Source organism: Talpa europaea (assembly GCF_964194135.1).
Source record: "Talpa europaea genome assembly, chromosome: 11".
Taxonomy (NCBI): Eukaryota; Metazoa; Chordata; class Mammalia; order Eulipotyphla; family Talpidae; genus Talpa; species Talpa europaea.
The window spans coordinates 1,512,169-1,532,923 of NC_140078.1; the positions used below are offsets into that span (position 1 = coordinate 1,512,169).

A 20,755-nucleotide genomic window follows, 5' to 3' on the forward strand; every position below is an offset into this window, starting at 1 on the left:
CTGCTGACTGGATGGGGGAGGCCATTTTGTGGGTCCTCGGAAGCCCACCCCGTGGCGGGCGGGGAGCAGGGGCGCTTGTGAAATCACGCCTTGGCCTCCCCACTTCCCCTTTTGGTTCCCCATTTGATGACAAATGTCTTGTCAGCATCTTTTTGGGGGACAAAGCTAACGAGGTCTCTGCCGGGTGGGATCCTGCTGGCGGGGCAGGTTCTCCGAGACCCGCCCTCCTCTCGACAGGGCGGCCACCTCGGCGCGGGCCTGGGCCTCGGGGAAGTGGGGTTCGGGAAGCCAGACCCGCACCCTCCCAGGGCTTGGGGGCGTCCCTGGCCACTCCTGGAAGGCGGCCCGAGGGCGCGGGGACCGCGGCTCCAGGCCCGAGTCCCGCGCCCCGGCCCGGCCCGGCCCGGAGTCGGCGGCGGGCGGGCGGGCGGGCCGGGCTGCCCTCTGGGCCCGGACGGCCGGGGCGGCGGGGCGGGTCGCGGGCGGCGGCGGCCCCGCCCCGGGGGTGTGTCCGGCCGGCGGCACCTTAAGGGCCCGGGACGGCGAGGGAGGCCGGCGCGGGCGGAGGCCGCAGGGGCACCGAATCCGAGTCCGAATCCGAGTCCGAATCCGAGTCCGAATCCGGGCCGCTCGGGAGCGCGGGCCATGGCGTCGTCCGGGCCGGCGCGGCCGCTGCTGCTGCTGCTGCTCGTGGCGCTGGCGGGCGCGGGCCGGGCCGGGCTGCACCTCCGCGCGGGCCGCGGCTGCTTCCAGGCCCTGCGCGCCGACCGGCTGTCGGGGCTGGGGCGCAGGTGCGCGGCGGGGGGCGGGGGGGGGCGGGGGGCGGCCTCGCCCCTGGCTGGGGTCCCCGCTGGCCCTTCCGCGGGGCGGGGGAGGCCTCGCGGGCCGCCCGCCTGGCTCAGGGCATCGCTTGGGGCGCAGCCGGGTTCCTGCTTTGGGGGTGCCCTGCCTCCTGGTCCTGAGCGGGCTGGGGGCTCCTGCGCTTGGGGGCGGAGAGGCGCGGGCGCCCCGCGCTGACCCGCGGGTGGGGTCTCTCCCCAGGACGTACCCCCGGCCCCACGAGTACCTGTCGGCGGGGGACCTGCCCAAGAGCTGGGACTGGCGCGACGTGGCGGGGGTCAACTACGCCAGCGTCACCAGGAACCAGCACATCCCCCAGTACTGCGGCTCCTGCTGGGCCCACGGCAGCACCAGCGCCCTGGCGGGTAGGTAGGGCCCGTCTGGTCTGGACTGCGGCCAAGGTGAGGTCACACCGGTGGCCTCAGCCCGGCCCCAGCGCCTGCCGTTTTGTGCCGGGACACAGCGCAGGAGGGTCACCGGCGCCCTGGCCCCCCTGACCTGGGCCCCTGCCTCCTCCCGCCTCGGGCCAGCGGCACAGCTGTGCCTCGCGCGCAGGCGGCTGCAGGCCGAGGGCTGAGCCGGTGACAGTGGCCCCCACATGCTTCTCTCTCCCGAAGCCCCCGGAGCCCCCCAGCCAGCCAGAAAGGAGCTGCGAGGCCCTGCCCGCTGGGCACGCGAGATGTGCGGCGTTAATGATTGCCGGGCCGGGCGCTCCGGGCCGGGCGTGGCGCGATGCTGGCTGGACCTTCGCCCTCTGGCCACCAGGAAGGCTTGCGGGAGGCGGGAGGGAAGCTGAGGCCCTGCCACTTGGGACAGCCGTGGGCCTTGTCCTGGGGATCTGGGGGGGCGGCGGGGGGAGACTCCAGATCAGCCTCGGGATCTTCCTACAGCCCCAGCGGCCGGAGCGCGGGGCCGGGGGCCGGGGCCAGGGCCTGCTGCCGTCTGTGGGGTGAGGCGTGGGGTGGCTTCTGACCCAGGCCTGGCCAGCTAGAGCTGTGGCATCTGAGGGCCTCGGTGACGTCTCCCTCTGGGAACACCAGAGAAGTCCCCCTGGGGTTAGCGCACTTCCCATCCTTGGGGAAGACGCCGGCAGGTAGCAGAGGCCACCATTTTCTCTGCAGGGGACTCTGGGGGCTGGGGGTGCCGGCTGGCGTGGAGATGGGCAGGGACCCTGAGAATGTGGAGCCAGAGGCCTAAGCGCAGGGCGGCCCCGGGCCAGGTTGGCGGGGTTGGGCGCGGGGGCGGGGATGCCAGCGAAGAGGAACCGAAAGCAGAGCCTGAGGGAGGGCGGGGGAGGGTCCCGGGCCTCCACCCTGGGTGGGGGGAGCCTGTGGGAGCCTCGCAGGGAGTCAGGGCTAAGCCCTGCCTCGGCCAGTGACTGCAGGGCCGAGGGCTGGAGGGGCGCGGCGGGCCGGTCCCTGCGCGGGTCAGGTCCCTGCTGGCGGAGCCTGTCCTTGGTCTTTCCACACAACCTCGCGCTCCCCCCGCAGCGAGGCCCCCCTCCTCCTCCGCAGAGGAAGCAGAACCCTGGCAGGGCTGTCTGGGGCTGCGCACAGCTGCCACCCGTGCCCGCCCGCCCTGCCCCCCGTCCGGCCTGGGCTGAGGCCGCTTCTCCCTGCGGACAGAGGAGCAGGGGCTCCCACCTGCCCGCCTGCGGCCCCCATCCCTGCCGGGCCCCCAGAGGGGTGTGTCCCCCTTTGCTCTCCTCCATCCTGAGCCCACTCTGGCCTGCTGACCCCTCGCCCTCCCCCAGCCCCAGGCCACTGAGGAGGGCCAGGCTCCTCCTCCTCAGTTATGCCTGAACCTCCTTCCGGGGTCCTCCTGCCGCGCCCCATCCCCTGCGCCTCCCCCCCGGGGGCCTCCTCTTCCTCCCCCAGGCCTCGGCTGGGGGTGTCCTGCACCCATCACCTGAGCGCTCCCTGGCGCTGAGACCCCTGACACTCCAACCTCTTGTGCTCAGCCCCTTCCTCCCCAGCGGCCTTCCTGCCCCCCAACCTGGCCTTCCCCCCTCCGCACCTGCCTCCTCGCCCTGCTCCCCGCCGGCCGCGCGAAACTCCTCTTTCGAAACTCCTCTTTCCCGTTACTCAGGCAGATCCCCGCGTCCCGCCTGCCTGTCCACGCCCAACTCAACCTGTCCCTTCTCCCTTCGCGCATTTCCCGAACGCCTCCGCTTCCTGCCTGGCACCCACCGGCCTGGCCGGCCTGACCAGTCTCCCTGCCTGCGCCCGCAGCAGAGCCAGGCTGCCCAGGCTGCCCAGGCCCCTGGGTCACGTTTCTGTCCCGCGGGAGCCGTCTGAGATGCCCCACCCGGGAACACGAGCCCTGCTCGGCCTGCAGGAGCCCACGGCAGCTGCCCCCTGTCCGGGCGGCACCCCGGCCGGATGCCAGGGGCTGCGGGCCGTCCCTTCCTGTCCAGAAACCCGCTCTCCAGGCTTCCCTGCCGCCCCCAATGCACCCCAGTCCACTCCCCTTACTTGGCCGCGCAGGGCCGGACGCCTCGTGTCCTCGTGCCCAGCGCTATGGCCCGCCGCCCCCACCATGTGAGCCTGTGGGAAGGGGCTCCTGTGTTTCCTGTGTCTGCCGCTGCTTTCCCAGCTCGGGGACGGAGCGTGGTGCGCAGCAGGCGTGATAGACGCCTGGGGTGAGCGCACGGTAGGTGTGGACACTTACTTGGGGTGAGCGCACAGTAGGTGTGGACACTTACTTGGGGTGAGCGCACAGTAGGTGTGGACACTTACTTGGGGTGAGCGCACAGTAGGTGTGGACACTTACTTGGGGTAAGTGCACAGCGGGTGAGAATGCACAGCTTGGGGGGGCGGGGGCCTGGGCGGCCCTAGGCGGGCGGCCGCCTCCGTCCCAGGAAGTGGGTGTGGACGGCGAGGTGCAAGGGCGCGGGGCCCGCTCTGGTCTCACATGGGGGTGAGGACTCCCGGGGGTGGCGAAGAGGAGCCCCTGGCTCCGTGGCCCATCTGTGGCCCCCAGAGTGGGGGGACACGGGTGAGGACACAGAGGAGGCGGACTTCGGGGATGAGGGGCACAGGGGCCGGGCGTGAGGGCAGCGGATGTGAGGCCTGGAGGGGAGCTGGTGAGGCGAGACCAGAGCGTCGCAGGACCAGGGTCCCCCGGGTCGTCTGGTGCTGGAGTGGGGCCCGGGAGGAGCCGGTGGAGAGAGAGGTGCCGAGTCCAGTCTGGAAGGGGCGCTCCTGTGGGGAGAAGTCACGGATCATTCTTTTGTCTGGTGTGGGCAGCTGGGGCCCGCGAGGCGGGAAGCGCCTGCAGGCAGGTTGGGTGGCGCGGGCAGAGGGAGGCGCCGCAGGGCCAGCAGACAAGCACCAGTCGCCAGCCAGGCATGGAGGGCAGCACCGGGCCCTCGAGGCAGCCCTTGGCCCCCCACTTCTCGCTCTGGGCGTGACTGCCACCCACCCCGGTGTCGCCATCCTGCTGAGGAAGCTTCTCGGCTTTGGCTGGAGGCACGTGGGATGGAGACAGCAGTGGGGGCCGCGGGGGGGCTGCAGAAGCTGGGGTGTGAGGTTCAAGAACCTCCAGGGCTGCCGGGGAGGTGGCACCCTGGGTCTCATCAGTAAATTCCGGTCCTCGGCGCAGGAGCTGCCTTGCGCGGACCTACTGCGTGCGGGAGGCGTGGGGGCTGAGGCTGCACAAAGCGCTTGGGGGTGGCCTGGAGCGGGTGCTCCTGCCTTGTCGGTGCGTTAGGTAGTGCCAGCTGCTCCGGGGAGGGTGCGGTGTGGCTGGCAGAGCAGGCGGCTGAGGGGGACCAGCGGCCGGCCAGGGGTGTCCCAGGAGAAGGGCGGCTGGAGGAAGGGGCTGTGGCGGTGGGACCAGGCTCCAGGCTGGTCAGATGAGGCAGTGGAGCAGGGTGGGCGCCAGGGCTCGGGCTGGTGGGGGCCCTCTGGGCGGCCGTGGGGGGAGCGGAGGCCGCGCCATCATCAGGGAAAGAGCAGGTGAGTGGACTTGGCGCGGGAACGCAGGTGAGGCAGGTGCGGCGGGCGTGGCCTAGGCTGCTTGGCCAAGTGGGACGAGCAGGCGCAGGTGCAGGGCGGGGCTGGCTGCGGGCCTGGCCGGTTTCCACGCAGAAAGGGAGGCCCTCGGCAGGCCCAGGAGGGTGCGGCAGCCGTCCTCGCTGTCCCGGCAGCCTGGGGGCGCGGGCCCTGCACACGCGGTTAGAGTGTCCTCCCTCCGCCCAGGTGTGCCGGGAGCTGGTCCCAGCCTGCCCTTCCCTGGGGCCGGTTTGGCTCCGGGACTGTGGCCCGGGGCTGTCCCTGAGCTTGGGGGCACCCACTTGGGCCCTCGGGAGTGGGGACCGGCCTTTGTCCCGGGTGTCTGGGGCTGCTCCCTGGCACAGGGGGTTGAGTCTTCACACTGAGCTCCCGAGTGGGCGCTTCTGGCCTGGGGGGGGTCTCTGCTCCCCCGGTCTCTGGTGGGGATGTCCTTGGTCGAGGGCCTCGGGAGAAGAGGGTGGTGCTGACCGGGGCTGCCGCCCCCACAGATCGGATCAACATCAAGAGGAAGGCAGCGTGGCCGTCCACCCTGCTGTCCGTGCAGAACGTCATCGACTGCGGCGACGCGGGCTCCTGCGAGGGCGGCAACGACCTGCTGGTGTGGGAGTACGCGCACAGGCACGGCATCCCCGACGAGACGTGCAACAACTACCAGGCCAAGGACCAGGGTAGGCGCCCCACGGTCCGCCCGGCCGGCCCCGGGAGGGGCCAGCCACCTGGAGGCTGGGAAGCTGCGGGGCTGGCATGGGGGGTTCTGTGGAGCGGGGGTGGGGGGCCCCGGGGTCCTGGCCTGCAGTCTCCAGGCGGGCACATTCCTTGGAGGCTGCTCCCCGTGGACAGCAAAGGGAAGGGAAAGTCCATAAAGTTCCTTGATGGGCAGCCGAAGCCGCTGTCCTGCGGAGCAGAGCGAGGTGGACTCAAGTTCTTGAGACAGGACGGGAAGGGTGGTGAGCAGGGGGCGCTGCTCTGCCCCTAGGCACATGAAGGGCGTGCCCCGCACCCCAAGTGGCAGAGGCACCTGCCAGGGATGGACACCCCAGACTGGTTGGGTGAGTCTTCCTGAAGTGTGGGCGCAGCAGGGTCAGAGAACCCCAGAGAGGAGCAGGGGAGGAGGAGGCGGGTGGTCCCCCGGGCCCGGCCCTGTCCTGCTGGAACTGGTCTGGTCCGCCAAGGCCAGGCCCCAGGCCCCTGTGTGCAGCCCCAGCGCGTCTGGGAGTTAGCAGAGGTGGGGGGAGACCCGCTGCAGCCTGGCTGCACTGCAGGGCAGGGTGGGGCTGCCCAGGAGCCCCAGACTTGCCTGCTCTGAACAGGTCCTGCCGTCCACTGCCTCAAGACAAAACGCGCTCTGGCGCTTGGCCTTTGGCGGGAGGGAGCGGTGCGCCGTGAAGAGAAGCGAGAGGAAAGGATAAAATATTTTTTACATGAAACACCCAGAGTTCCCCTCCCCTCGGGGGTCAATGTCCAGCCAGACAGGGCTGGCCCAGAGCAGGGCCGCTGAGGCCCGGAAGCCGCCCCCAGCCTAAGGCACCTCCTGGTGGGACCCAAGGAAAGGGGTGGAAGGGGCCGGGCCAGTCTGGGAGGAAAAGAGCGAAATCAAGCCTCCCCCCAGGGTCGCCCCACGTCTGTCTCAAGTGTCTCCATCCGTGTCCCCCAAGTCCCTGGGGCAAGTCCCAGGCTGAGAGGCCGACGCGGCTTCTTCACATGTCTCTCCGCGTGCCTCCCCCCGGCCCCCTTGTGGGTCCCCATCCCCTTCCTTCCTTCCCCATCTCCTCTCCAGCTGCTCCTCCCTGCTCAGCTCCACCCTCCCCTGGGTGGGGCAGGGGACCCGGCACCTCCCCGTTCCTTGGGGACCCCCTGTTGGACTGGACGCTGGGTGTTTGGCGTCAGCTTGGAGGGGCAGAGCAAACCAGCAGTTCCATTCTCAAGGGGGCGGCTGTGCGGAGGGAGGGCGGGGCGGCAGTGAAGCTAGGGCGGCTTGGGTGACACGCGCCGTGAGGGCGAGGCGGTCGGCAGGACGGAGAGGACGCTGGGCCCCAGAGGCCGCCACACGCCGCTGAGGAGCTACGTCTTCACAGCGTCTCAAACCGAAATATGTGGAAAAGCTTACTTGTCCCGGCTGTGCTGGCCCAGTCCCAGCCAGCAGAGCAGCCTGACATTACAAGTTAGTAACTTAATTGCACGATTTGCGGCTGCGGAGAACGTGGAAAGGGCCTTCCCCCAGCCTTGGAGGCAGGCAGGCCAGCTCCCGCCCGCCCGCTGCGCCCCGCGCGCCTGTCATCGGGAAGGGCTTGTCTGGAGCGCCCGCCCGGGGTGGTTTCTGGTCCTCACTGAGGCATGGAGGGGCGGGTGCCGCGCCCCGCGGGAGACGGGCTCACGCCGCCACCCCTTGCTCTCCCCCAGAGTGTGACAAGTTCAACCAGTGTGGCACCTGCACCGAGTTCAAAGAGTGCCACGCCATCCAGAACTACACCCTGTGGAAAGTCGGCGACTACGGCTCCCTGTCCGGGAGGGAGAAGATGATGGCCGAGATCTACGCCAACGGGCCTATCAGGTGAGCCGCCGGCCGGCCCAGGCCGCGGGACCGGCCTCCTCGCTCCTCACACGGCTCGAGTGGGAGTTTTCTCCTAGAGGACGCCGGCCTCGCCGCGCCCTGGGGGTCAGCGTGTGCGAGGCCCCGTTCAGGGAGAGGCGGGGAGCACGGCGGGGAGCACGGCAGGGAGCACGGCGGGCGCGCCTTTGCGGCGCTGTGCTGAGGGGCGGCGTCCTGCCCTCCCCGGTGCTGATGGCGGCCCTGGCTCTCAGCTGCGGGATCATGGCGACGGAGAAGATGGACAAGTACTCGGGCGGCGTGTACGCGGAGTACGCGGAGAAGGCCTCCATCAACCACGTGGTCTCCGTGGCCGGCTGGGGGGTCAGCAACGGCACCGAGTACTGGATTGTGCGGAACTCGTGGGGTGAACCTTGGGTAAGATGCTTGCTCGGGGGCTTGGCACAGGGGCTGGCGCCGCAGGGGCGGGTCCTTCTGCCCCCCTCTCCCCCGTGGGGCAGCGATGCGGGCACTCACCCGGCGGCTCCTGGCAGCCACCCTCACCTTCCGCGTGGGGCTTTCCTAAGGAATACTGGGGCTTTTTGCAAATACTTTTGAGTTGGGTCAAAAATGCGGGGGCGATTAATTGCCAGAACTCTCAATGCGGAGGCATCTCGGAGCCGGAACAGTGTAGACACAGAAACCCTAGGACGTGGGGGAAGGGCCAGTTCTGCTCTCGTTAAATGGCGACGCGGGGCAGCGAGCAGGCAGCGAAGTCCTCTGGCCCCGCCAGCCCACACTTGGTGACATTATCTGCTCTGCACAGAGGGCCCTGTGCTGGGTTAAATAGTAACCTCGGTAAATATTTCACAGAAGCCCTTTAGGAACGGGGTCCCGGGGAAGGAAAGGGGAAGCCGAGGAGGTGGTTTGGACTGGACACCACATGACTGCCCCCCCAGAGAGGGGAGAGGTGGGGAGGCCGGGCTAACGTGCACCCCCCGCAGGGCGAGCGTGGCTGGATGCGGATAGTGACCAGCACCTACAAGGACGGCCGGGGCGACGACTACAACCTGGCCCTCGAGCAGTACTGCACCTTCGGGGACCCCATCGTCTAAGCCGCTGCTGAAGAAGGGACTCCTGACCAGACCAGAGACACTGTTTCGGGCACCGCGTTGGGGCTGCTGGGGTCTGAGGGCCGGGGGTGGACAGTCCGGGCACAGGGGCGTCGTGACAGCACTGAGCACCTGAAGGGGCCAAGCTGCAGAACCGGCACCCCTGAGGGAGCTGGGGGGGGCAGACTCAGCCCCTGGGGAGGAGGGGGCCTCAAGAGCGTGACCTGTGTTTGCCGCAGTGGACGACCTGGTCTCCTGGCTGGTCCATACCACGGTCCCGAGGCACTAGCGCAGTCCAGACCTGTCACCCGCTCCGTGTGCTCGTGATCGGGGGGAGAGGTGGCAATTTCAAACACAGACGCGATGAATAAAATCACTCGACTCCTAAGGACTGAGCTGGAGCACGTTTTATTTACACGGGACAGACCGACACCGGCTCTACACCTTCAACCCAGACGAGTTTTGTAAAACTTCGCTCTGGGAAAATTAAACAATTACAAGTTCTTGAAAGTGGTTCGTGTAGGCCCCCGGGCGGCCGGCCAGGTGGGCCTCGCAGGCAGTGGGATCCAGGGCCTGCTACTGGGGAGACGAATGTGCAGACGGCGGCGGGGGCCAGCCCGGGTGGGCCCCTCGTAACAGCAGCTTTTCCCACATAATCGCGAACATTTCCCTTCTTAGAAAGCCCCTTCCTCTGGCTGCACCCATCTCTGAGAGGCTCACTGAGCCTCCTCACGTCAGGCCCTGGCATGTTCCACGTCGTCGGGAGGGCGCTGCGTTAGTTCACCAGGATGAAGTTAGACTTGCAGTGAGCTTTAGGGAAGAGAAGGAGAACGGGCACTGGGTTAGACGCGGGACGGCAGGAGGCAAAGCAAAGCAGCCGCGGGACGGCTCGGCAGCCCCACCTATGAACTCCGTCACGGGGTCGTGCTCCCCTTCTGTTTTAATGGTGCCTGCGATGCTGTCGTTTTCCAAGATGGGGAGGAAAAGCTGCACAAAGTCAGAGGTGTACGGCGGGGCGATGACATCCAGGACCTATGGGGACAGCAGCAGGTCAGGCCCCCGCATGGCCCCCAGCCCAGCGCACCCAGGTGCCGACAGGACAGGAGTCAGTTTGGAGAAAATGTCCCCCTCCCCCCCGCCGACAAGGCCGGTCTCCAGCATTCAGACGCCCAGGCGGAAACGCAGGTGAACCACAACAAACAGTCCCCGCAGACAGGTGTCGGAGTCGCCGTCATCACCAAGAGCGCACGCTCAGGTGCAAAATGAATTCAAGGCAAAAAGGGCACTGCCCCCCCATCCACCCACCACCACCACCACCACCACCACAACAGTACGCGTGAGCCAGGCACTGCTGACCTCAGTTACAAAATAGCGGATGAGGGAAATGTCAGTGTCCAGCTTCTCCAGGCACTTCCGGATGTAACTGACCACAGGAAGCACGTAACCTCGACTCAGCAGGTGAACCATCCTGTCCAGCAGGGTCTTCTTCAGCTCCAGCTACAGGAGTGGGGGCAGAGAGTCTGTTAAAATGGGGTCTTCACGCCGAGCTGCACACAAGCCGGGGGCCTCACCTGCTCCATCACGTCCAGCTGGGAGTGCTCCGTCTCAAAAAGCTTCACAAGCAGCTGCAGGACCTGGGGGTGCAGGAGCTGGTGGCAGGTGCTGATCTACAAACAGGCCAAAGGGACTCTGCTGAGCACCGGGGTGGGCCCACCGCCGGCACCCAGGGGACCCCTGGCACGATGACAGCACCCCAGGACAGCTTGTCTCTGACGATGGCCCAGGGCGCATCGTCTCCAGCCCCATTTCTCGTCCTTTCAGGGGCTCGCAATAAAAATTTAATCTATGGAGTTAGCGAAACTCATTTCTTAAAAGGAAAGTCTTCGTGCAGGCCGGGAAGAGCTCTGAAGAGTGTCTTTTGAAGACGTGCAGATGGCCGCAGGCCCAGAAACGTGCGCCACCACTCACGAGAAGAGAAAGGCCGCGCAAAGCCACAAGCACCGTCACATCTGTGAGAAGATGGGCCGTGGCAGAGCGGGGAGGGCGGAGGGGGCCCCTCTCTCCTGGGGGGCTGTGAACTGGTGCGGCCTCCGGGGGAACAGTGCGGAGGTGCCTTCAAAAACTCAAACTGCCAACAGTGCACGCCCCCGTCTCTCCACGCGCAGGTACTGACCACAGAACCTGGGAGCGCTCATCTGCACAGACGCCACCCACGCCCCACACTCTCACCCCGCGGTTGGGCACAGAGACGTGGGATCACCTAGATGCCTGGACAAGGCTGGACGAGGAGGGTGTGCACACTCTCGACGGGACACTGGCCCGCTGGCTGAGGGGAGGGGCCCTCGCCTCCCGTGACAGCACAGATGAGCCCTGCGGGGGCGGCGCTCAGGAAGAGACTCGTGTGGATTAGAAAAAGCCAAAGAACAAGCTCACACGCCACTGGGCTCGGATGCCACAGCAGAAGCCCCAGGGGAGACAGAGGGGGAAGGGGCGGGGGAGCGGGAGCTGGTAAGACGGGCCCTGGAGTCAGGGGGGCAGGGGCGGGGGATGCATAAGGCATCTGCACACACGGAGGTGTCACGTTCACCCCTGAAGGGATGGTGTTGTGAATGACTGGTAAACCCGTAAAATCTGATGGAAAGAAATCTGCAACATTAAAAAGAGCATCTGCGCTCACTGCCGGCTGCGGCGTCACACGGGCTCGGCAGCACAAGGCCGGGCACAGCGGGGCCACACGCCCCGAGCCGCCTACCTCGTCGAGCAGAGCCAGGTGCACCGGGGTGTGGTCGGTCTGCAGCTGGAAGTACCTGGGCTCGGACACCGTCCAGTCCACCCACTTCAGCACGCCCATCGCCACCACGGGAAACCTGCAGGCGAAGAGGCGGGCGCTCAAGACAAAGCTCGCAACGCAGCCCGCGCACTGCGGGCGAGGACAGTCTACCCCTCGGTCTCGGACTCGGGTTTCTTTGTCTTAAAAATTAAAGAGCGAGAGCTCCACGGTGACAGCCTTTACCCCGCGCCGTCATCCCTTAGGCCCGGACTCCTCTCCTCGCCCTCTTAGCCGCAGCATCACTAGGGTCCACTAGTTTTTGGAAGTATTTTGCTTTGCTGCCTCGCCCGCTCCATGAGCAGCCAGCGTCTGTCCTTGTCCTACTCGCCCTCCTGTGCGCCTTCCCTCCCGCCTCCCGGTTTGCTGGAGACGGCCGCGCTCATCTCTCCCCACGCTCATCTCTCCCCACGGCGGCCAGCGCTCCGCGGCGGGGACGGACAGCCGCATCTCAGCGCGGTCCTCCACCAGCGGGCACGCGGCCTGGCTTCAACCCCGTTCGCAGGACACCTGGCCAGGGAGCCCTTCCTCGAGAACAGTCCGGCAAGACCGAGTCCCTTCCCCGCGCGCAAACGCCCGACGCTGAAGTCGGTGCACTTCCAGCCGCTCTGCAGGCCCGAGAACAGGCCTGAGCGCGCCAGGGGCCTGGCCGAGGGGGCCAAGGCTGACTCGAGCAAACCCTTCCGTCCCCGCTGCAAATGAGCAGGAAAGCGTCGCGTGCCTACGGGAGGACCCGGCTGGCAAGACTCCCCCACAAAGGCGGACGCTGTCGCCGGCGTGACAAGTCGCTGGTCCCTAAACAGCACTGTGTTGTCTCCCTTTCCCTAGAGAGAGGCCTTTTTTCAAATCAATTTTTCTAACTTTGAACGCTCTCCTCTTTCCACGTCTAACGGGGAAACGCGCCGTGCCTGACACGACGGGAAGCGACTCGTCGCGACGGCGTGAGGCCTGTTTCGGAAGGAGAGGATAAACGGAGCATCTCTGAAGTTTTTTTTTTTTTAACCCTCTACCATGAAAACGGAAACGCGTCCTGCCAAGGGCCCCCGCCAGGGCCAGCCTGCCCACCTGATGCACTGGTACAGCGTGCTCAGCTCCGCCACCAGCTCCGAGGCCCCTTTGTTCTCGTTGCAGCACAGGTTGTGAACGGTCTCGACGGCTTTCGACGTGGACTTCAGCTCGTCTTTATTAATGCTCACGCGCTTGTTCTGCAAACACACAAAGTCAGCGACTCCTGAGGGATGCAACCCCCGGCCAGACGCCCGCTCCTGCCTGCCGTCGCCGTCCCTCCCCCAGAGGGCAAGATCCAGACGCGGGGCAGAGAGGAGCAGAAGCCCGAACCAGCGTCGGCGCCCGAGGGAGTCAGGTGCGTCTCTTTAGCCACGCTTCAAACTATGAGGTGCTGGATGGATGCTGAGTGTTTTCTGGACACTCAGCGCTCTGACGATGTTATGCACAAACACTGTAAAATCACGCCTGACCCTAGAGGAGCGTATCACTTCTCGCAGCCAAGAGTTCCAAACGCTACCGGAGACATGAGACCGCTTCTCCCCTCGCGTCGGGGAGTGTCAGCGCCGGTACCTTCTTCCAGGTCTCCACCACGCTCGCTGCGTAGGCCAGGATGTGGATGTACTTGTGCTTGTGGTCCTGGTTGATCCTGGCCCCCGGCTTGAAGAGTGACTGCATGAACAGGTCCAGGAAGGCCGGCACCCGGATCTAAGGACACACACCCCCCTCGTTGAAGAGGACGCAGGAGAAACACGGCAGGCGAGTCCGGACACACTCAGAGGGAGCGAGTCGCCCGGCCCCCGCCCACAGCGCTCAGCGCATCAAGGGCTGAGACCGTGCCGGAATCAGAGGAACAGACTTTCCAGAGCAGCCCTTCCAACCGGCATGGCGGGGAGTCCCACCCCACCCAACGGAAGCCGCTTACAAGCTCGACAGGAGGCGGGTCCATGCTCGTGAACATCTTGAAGAGGACGGTGATGTCGGCGGGGTTCAGGGCTCCTTTGGATAACATGGCGCCGAGGGCCTGGCAGGCCCTGGGGTAGGAGGCGGCCGTGCCCAGCGCCAGTGTGATCTGACTGGCGTCGTGGCCTCTGCGTGACAACCGTATGCCCCGTCGTCAGGACGGCGGGTCCCTGCTCCCTGCCCTCTCCCCTTCCTTCCTTCCTTCATACTTAATTCTTGGAGTGGTCGGGATCCTGTTGTGTTTTTCATATTTCTGTCACTCACTCGCATACTGACTCACTGAGCCATGAAAACAACATTTAGAGTTAATTGGGAAAGAATGATTCAACTACAGCTTACAGACTTTCTAAAAGAAACCACACGCTTTTAAAATATCTTAAGATTCCATTAGGAGAAAACAAAGCTAATTAGGGCTAACTTTGTTCTTTAAAATATGACTGCAGCGCAACAATTAGACTACTGAGTCACTATTTCAGGACCACTGTTGCTCGCGGCTGATGACCCCAATGTATGAAAACGGAGGTTCATAAACCCAGTGACTTGAACAATAATCAAATACTTTACAAATTAATCAAAAGCTTAAAAAGAATTTCTGTATATATAAAATTACCCTTTGCAGGGTAAAAGGAAATTTACCTACTCTTCAGCCAAACAGGGCACCTACAGTCTTCGGGTGTGGGAAGAGGGCAACGGGTGGCTTTGTGGGGAGCACCTAGTAGGGGCTAGGAGAGCAGAACCCCGCCTCTCACTTCTCCTGGGCGAAGCGCTGGACCTCCTGAGCAATCCGGCGCACGGCGGAGCCCCCCTGCTCCTCCTGAGCCAGCACCGACATCATGGCCTGGGCGAACAGGTACGTGTGTTCCCCGTGGCACACCATTTTCTGCAAAGTGGCAGGGAGAGGGGGGGGGTTCCCCAACTGCAGACAACCATCAGATTCCTACAGGTCGCAGGGAAGTGAGCGGTCTGCAGGGAAGTCAGGGTCCTGGGAGGAACCCTCTGCCCCAACGCAGAAGGGGCAGCTTGTGCTTGAACACATGGGACCCGGAATAGCCTCCCAAGTTGCACGCCACAGAGGGAAGCACTTACCGCAAACTCGGGGAGGTTTTTTTCAAGGTTTTCTTCTCCTCCATCTAAGATGGTGGCCAGAGAGGTGCGAAGCACCCTAGAGAACACCTCCAGCTGCTGGCAGGCTGTGGACACGCTGGTGATCTCTCCCTGGTACCCCGCGTCAGAAATGAGCTGCCACAGACAGAGCAGGTCAACAGCAGGGACCACGCGGTTCACAGCAAGTGGCCATGGGCAGCATGTGGGAAGTGGGGCGAGCGAGCCCTGCTCCCGACAGTGAGGCCTGTGGCCAGACGAGCGCCCACCCCACCCTTGTGTGTCTGGCGCGGGGGCAGACCCGGCGCTCTTCAAGAGCTCCTCTCAGCACAGCAGACTCTAAACTGCACGTCCCAGCCCAGCCCCAAAGCACAGTCCTGCTGGCCCTCGGACATGGACGCCCGCTCTGTGCTTCTCTCTCGATGGGACACTTACTAAGTGAAAGGATGAAGACCTTTACCCAAAACGTAAATGTCATTTTTCAAAGGAAACGCCAACTCCACAACCCAAGTAAGCCTCGGCCCTCCCCGCCGACCCCGCACGCGTCCCACCTTGACGGTGAAGTTAAGCATCAAGCAGTCTGGATGCGCTTCGGCCAGTTTGTAGAAGAGATCTCGCCAGGTGGTGTGCGCGATCATCTGCTCCAGCCACGCGGGGGTCTGCCGACACAAACGGGAGCCCGGCGGCCTCACCTGAGCGTCGGCGGAGGCGCAGGGCCTGCGGCAGGGAAGGGCCCCGTCGCGCCTGGCTCTGCCTCGCGGTCCTCAGGCGAGGGAGCGGGTGAGACCACGTGGGCAGCTGAGTGGCAGAGCTGGAGCCCAAGTGCCACTCACAGACTTGGGCAGACCTGACGTGGCCAAAGAGCCTGCCAAGAGGCACCTCCTGAGAAACACTGGAGCCTGGAGGACGCGCGGGCGCTGCGTCACACGCACCAGGGACTCACGAGTCGGCTGCACGCCCACAGCAACAGGGGAGGGGCCATCTAAATGGGGGCTGACCATCAAATGGTCAGCTGTGAGACTAACAAGCCAGGGGCTGCCCTCCGAATCCACCTCCCCTCTGTGGGGGGCTCCCCCCAGCTACCGGACGCGGGAGGCAGGCTCCACGGCCGGCAGGCGGCCCCAGTGATGGGCAGCTGTGGCTTAAAGACGCCGCTGACAATGCTGCACCGTTCTGGAGGCTGCTCTGTTGTCTAAGGAGCCCCAACCTTCCTCCCTTCCCTCCTGTAGGGGGGTGCTCCCGTCCCCCACAGCCTGCACTCTAGTTTCTGTGGAGCGAGAGGCGTCAAATCCCTGTCTCATGCTCAGCACCTCGAAAGGGCGGTTCTGACGACAGGTGCATCCTGTCTCACACCCTGATCTCACGCCCTGATCTCACCCCCAGCTCTTACCCCGCCACAAGACAGGCCACGGCCCTGGCACACACACCACAGGCCGGAGAGCGCAGGCCCCGGTGTAAGAAAAAGAAATGACTCCTCACCTCTCCTTCCTCAGTGAAAATAGAATCTGCTTTGCGGGGGTCAAAGTGTTTGATCAACAAACTCTTCAAGTGATTCTCCACAGTTTCCTGGACCTGCACCGGCTCGACACCTGAGAACACGAAAGCCGCGAGGCAGAGAGCGGCCGTCACGCGACAGGCTGTGCTGCCTCAGCAGAAGTGGACGGAATGGCGTCCACAGCGCTGCTCCGACCACTCAGGGCCTTGTGCTGCGCATAAAAACTAGCATACACGCCTTGTGCTCAGTGGCAAGGCCCGCAAAGGCGCACAGGAAAGGACAGTAACCTCTGACACCCGGCTGAGGACGTGGAAAACCGCCAAAATAGCCGGGCAGGTGGATGGAACACAGGCCTCTCACGGCAGAGGGCAGGGAGGCCGAGAGCGCCCACTTGCCCTATGACCGTGACGGCGACGGCCCGACGAGTGTCCGGCCAGCACTGGGTGTGACATCACGGCGCCCAGTTCGGTGGGCTGACAGGAAGGCGTCCCAGAGCGACACGCTGACCACGCGCCGCATCGCCCTCTCCCGCGGCAAGGGGCCGGGAGAGCTCGGGGAGTGGCGTTTGCAGGCCCCGCACGCCTCAATTACCGAGTGAGAGGCAGGAATCGGGCAGGTGGGGACGGGTAAGAAGTCCCGCGCCTACAGAAGTCTCACAGGCCAGGGCTGAAGAAGGGCCGTCCAACTTAGCAGCGTCACAGTGCCCCGAAGGTCTTGTAAGGGGGGGGCGGGGGCACCCACACCGCACCTGTCTGGATGAGCCACTCGGCCAGCAGGTTCACGGTCTGGGCCACCGCTGTGTAGTTCTCCGACAAGAGCTGGATCACGTTCTCCGGAGACCCTCCTGCCTGAAAATACCTAGAAAAAGGCGCAAGCCGGGTGGGCACCCCCGGAACGTGCGCGAACGCCCGGCGGGGACGCGAGGAGACAGGCAGGCTCCAGGATTTGTGAAGTGTGCCTCGCATGCGTCTTCCTTCCACTCCCCACTTTCCGGTCTCCCACAAACTCTCTCGACGCTGTCCCCACCCTCCCCCGGCACGAGCGGCTCCCCCCGCACCTCTTCAGGGTGTTGAAGATGGACGGCTCCATGATGTAGTCCCGGGTGGAGAACTTGTGCAGGCACTCCTGCTGCACCTCCGCGTCGTCCTCGCCCTCCCCGGAGTCGTCCTCCTGCTGCGGGGAGACGGCCGCGCCGCCGCGGCATTAGTGCAAGCGCCCTGGAGTCTCGCCCCCCCAGGAGCGCAGCTGCTCAAGGGTGCCATGAACAGTGTTTCCTGTGAATCCCGTGACGTGGGATGGGGGGACCGAGAGGCCGAGAGACAGGGCTCGGGAGTCACAAGTGGTCCCCCGGCAGCAGTCCCCACCTCCCGGGCGCCCAGCTCGTCCAGGAAACAAGGAGCGTCGTGGCAGTCCTACCCCCCGCCCCCACCCCCCCAGCTACTGCGAAGACTCCACGAGCTAATTTCTGGAAATGCCAAGCACCGGCCTGACGTCGAGTGAGCGTTCGACAGATGTTGGCGATTCACTATCCTCGCTTTGACATCACATGTGCCCTTTCACACTTCCCAGCAGAGTGATGAGGTGATTCTTGAAGGCATCGGCCCTCCATCTGCTGTTAGAAAGTACAGATGACCGCCTCGCCCCCACCGGCAGGCCTGGCTGGACACCAGGGCCCGTTCTGTGTGGAAGCTCAGGTAGGTCACCGAATCCAAGGACAGAGGATGACGGTGCAGACGGGGGTCCCAAGGCCTGTCTGGCTTTACTGCTGTCATCCAGCCTGTGAGTATTCTGGCGACCCTCAGGTCACCAGAAAACCTACAGAGATGTAAGACAAGCCAGGGCTTTTTCTGCAGAAGTTCTCGGACTAGGAGGAGCCGGGGCTCCACACAGTGAGGCTTTAAGGGCTGGGCTGGGCAAGCTACATCCCTGGCCGGGACACGCCCTCCTCTGGTTTTCTTTAAGTCAAATTTTTTTGGATCACAACCACACCCACTATAAAATACACACTGTCCATGGCTCCGTTCCCCCCATAACGGAGAGCTGAGTAACTGAGGGGTGAATGGGCTAAGCACGCTGACCTGGCCCTTGGCAGAAGGGTGCCATCCTCTGGGGTCTTCTCTTGGGTCACGCCACTCCCTGCACACCTAGAATTCAGCCTGGAACTACCCAGTCTGTTCTCACCGCCATGGGGACGGCCCTTTAGTCCTCCTAACTCGTGACGTCCGAGACTGACCTCTTCCTTTCCCTCTGACGAGAGGGCCTGACAGCTCCCAGTGAGGAAGGAATTCCTGCAAGCTCCAAGTTCTCGGCTTCTCGGCCCGCTCACCCCACCCCACATCTCCCGTAAGTCCAAGCTGGCTCTTCTTGCCCCTGCCACTGCTGACCTTGCGCATGCTGGCGACAGCGACACCCCAAGGCCTCCTGCCAGCCCTGTCTCCCAGGGATGACACAGTGAATGCCATCAGCCAATCTGATGCTCTCGTTTAGACGTCACCCGAGCTTTAGCATGACTCTGACCTTCCACCTGTCCCCTGGCCAGTCTCAGCTCGGACACTCCCCAGTGCAGCCCACAGCGGGACTAAACCCCTGGCACTTCCATAGCTCTCAGCATCCATCCTGTGGGCTCGACAGCCTCCCCCAAGCCACCTAATAAGGTGTCAGTGAGCCAACTCTGGGTTCTACACATCGACCTATTGTTATCTTTAACCCAGCTCCTGACACCCCTGTCGCCTTCCTCAGTTTCCCCTCCTTCCTCCATGCAGAGTCCGATGGAGCGTGAGGATCGGCACACCCCTCTCATCCATGAGCCTTTGGATCAACGGGCTGAACTTAGATGAATCAAGTTCTCCAGACATGACACTCCTCCTGGCAGTAGGGTCTAGGCCTGGCTCTGCCATTCCTGTCTGCCCAGCCAGCGCAAATAACCGGATGGCTCCGTCCACAGAACAGAGGCACTGGACTAAACGGTCCTTCACATGCCCCAGCTGCGGCCATGACTCGAAGGCTGTGTGACAGGAGCTGGGACACTGAACAGGGTGCCGCCAGCACCAGCGCACCACAGATCAGCTAATCCTAAATTTTTCTCATCCGGACCACTTAGGTGGCCAGTGGAGCCCAAGAACATCGTTTCCTGGTTTCCTGATGGTGGGCACGTCACTTTCACGTGGCCTCCCTTTCTTCACATACAGCATGAGCAGAGCTGACGTCCAGCACACTCTCGCGTAGAGTGAGATGATGCAGGAAAGCACCAGGCACTCAAAGAGAGAAACCTGCCTCTCCACTCCGCTAGAAACCTCCAGCAGTGCCGACTAACCCAACATCTTCCCCTGCTCCAAACCCTTGAAGAAGTCCTACTTTTCAGCACTTCTCAAAGGCCCTTCAGAACCTGCTCCTTGCGGGCCTATGGCCGCCTCCAGCAGGCAGCTCACCACACAAGATGCCTTTCAGCTCCGGGAACACAGCACCTACGTTTAGGTCATTGTACCCTGCCTCTCCTGCCCTCGCTGCAGCCCCCCTTCAACGAAGGACACCCCACTCCAACCTTCCCGCCATGCATAGTTCCTATTTCCCAAACATCCCTATCTGGGCTCTTAGAAGGCAAATATGGGCCTCCCCAGAGGCCCAGCGGGTTGAGCGCGGTACTGGAAAGCTGTGCGCAGTGTCCGCAGCGCAGGGTCGATCCCAGCCGGCCAGGGAGCAACCCACATGGCGCGCAGGCCTCTCCTGCCGCCCGCTGCTCCCCTCAGCAGTGTATTTCGTCAGTCTGCCTGTTCTGCTCCCCGCTCTGGCTCTGGTGAGTCCTCTCACCCTCCCGCGCCTCTGGCCTGTACCCCAGCTCTTGGATAAATAAAATAAATCTTTTCTGTTCTTTTAAAAGGAGGCAAATCCCCAGGTTCCCCTCGATACGAACCACAGGGCCGTCTCCCGTCTCCCGGGCGGGCCTGAGCGGCGACGTGATTTCCACTTAGGGGACGAGCTCACAGTCTCCCGCCGCCCGGCTGCGAGCGGGGTTCCCGCCTCTGGGGAGGGGGTCGGGCAGGGGCGGGGGGCGGCCCTCCCGCCAGGACCGAAGCCCAAGAAGGGGCGCCTCCCTGTGCCAGGAGGGGGACGCGGCGCGACACCCCCGTTCGCTTTCCACGAGGCAGCCTGCCGGAGGGCCTCGAGGCTCGGGGCGCCCTGGGAGGCGGCGGCAAAGCAGCCACGTGCCCCGCGCCGGGGCTGCCCCGAGCGGTCAGCGGGGCCCAGCGCGGGGCCGGCCTCGAGGGCGGGGGGGGGCGGGGGGCACCTGAGGCCCGGGGCGGCCGCAGCGCGGGGTCCCCGCCCGGGCCCGCCCCCTCGCCGCCCGGCCGGGCCGGGGAGGACGCGGGGGAGGACGCGGGGGAGGACGCGGGGGGGGGCGCCGGGGGGGGGCGCCGGGGGGGCTCGGGGGGGGCGCCGGGCCGCGGCGGGCGGGGGGCGCGCCTGGAGGGGGCGGGGCGGCTGTGCTTGAACCAACTGGCCGCGGGCCGGGCGCGGCGGCGGGGCGGGCCCGCCGGCGACGAGACCGGCGGTCCTCGTCGGGGGCGCCCGGAGACCCCTCACCTGGCCGCCGTCCGCCTCATCGCCCCACTCGGCCGCGCTCCCGAAGTAGTCCTCGTCCATGATGGCGCCCGGCGCGGCCCCCGCCATTCTCCCCGCCGGCGCGCGAGCACGGCGCATGCGCACGACGGGCGGGCGCGCGCGCGCCGGAGCAGGGCGGGGGCGGGGCCTGGCGGGGGCGGGGCCGACCCTGGGGGCGGGGCGGGGCGGGGCGGGCCCACACCGGCGGCGCCCAGTGCCGCGTCGATCCAGGCCAGGGCTGCCTGGGCCCCAGGGAGTTTACGGGCCGGG

The 20,755-nt window shown here is 65.2% G+C and overlaps 2 protein-coding genes across 3 annotated transcripts; one reads left to right on the top strand and one right to left on the bottom strand.

Moving 5' to 3' along the window:
* Window positions 1-585: 585 nt before the first annotated feature.
* On the top strand, window positions 586-8,871 carry CTSZ (cathepsin Z). The gene is made up of 6 exons (XM_084248033.1): window positions 586-791; window positions 1,042-1,205; window positions 5,345-5,524; window positions 7,257-7,407; window positions 7,659-7,821; window positions 8,388-8,871. The coding sequence occupies exons 1-6, from the start codon at window positions 646-648 to the stop codon at window positions 8,496-8,498; spliced, it is 915 nt and encodes a 304-aa protein (XP_084104159.1). The 5' UTR covers window positions 586-645; the 3' UTR covers window positions 8,499-8,871.
* A 106-nt stretch (window positions 8,872-8,977) lies between these two features.
* NELFCD (negative elongation factor complex member C/D) lies at window positions 8,978-20,554 on the bottom strand (the record flags this gene model as incomplete). 2 transcript variants are annotated; one of them, XM_084246434.1, is made up of 15 exons in its annotated part: window positions 8,978-9,305; window positions 9,398-9,527; window positions 9,852-9,992; window positions 10,067-10,162; window positions 11,248-11,362; window positions 12,388-12,527; window positions 12,901-13,035; window positions 13,253-13,418; window positions 14,040-14,170; window positions 14,377-14,529; window positions 14,943-15,050; window positions 15,871-15,980; window positions 16,635-16,744; window positions 16,944-17,056; window positions 20,468-20,554. In XM_084246434.1, 15 exons carry the CDS (start codon window positions 20,552-20,554, stop codon window positions 9,271-9,273), a joined length of 1,770 nt encoding a protein of 589 aa, XP_084102560.1. In that variant the 3' UTR covers window positions 8,978-9,270. The 2 variants fall into 2 exon arrangements, with proteins under 2 accessions (XP_084102560.1, XP_084102559.1); XM_084246433.1 differs by having other exon boundaries at window positions 16,944-17,059; window positions 20,468-20,542.
* Window positions 20,555-20,755: the final 201 nt, after the last annotated feature.

Bases quoted from the DNA above. Each gene is read 5' to 3' on its own strand.
- CTSZ (XM_084248033.1), top strand. From the start codon at position 646: ATGGCGTCGTCCGGGCCGGCGCGGCCGCTGCTGCTGCTGCTGCTCGTG. The intron at 792-1,041 runs GTGCGCGGCGGG...GTCTCTCCCCAG, and splicing joins CTGTCGGGGCTGGGGCGCAG to GACGTACCCCCGGCCCCACG. The intron at 7,408-7,658 runs GTGAGCCGCCGG...CCTGGCTCTCAG, and splicing joins TACGCCAACGGGCCTATCAG to CTGCGGGATCATGGCGACGG.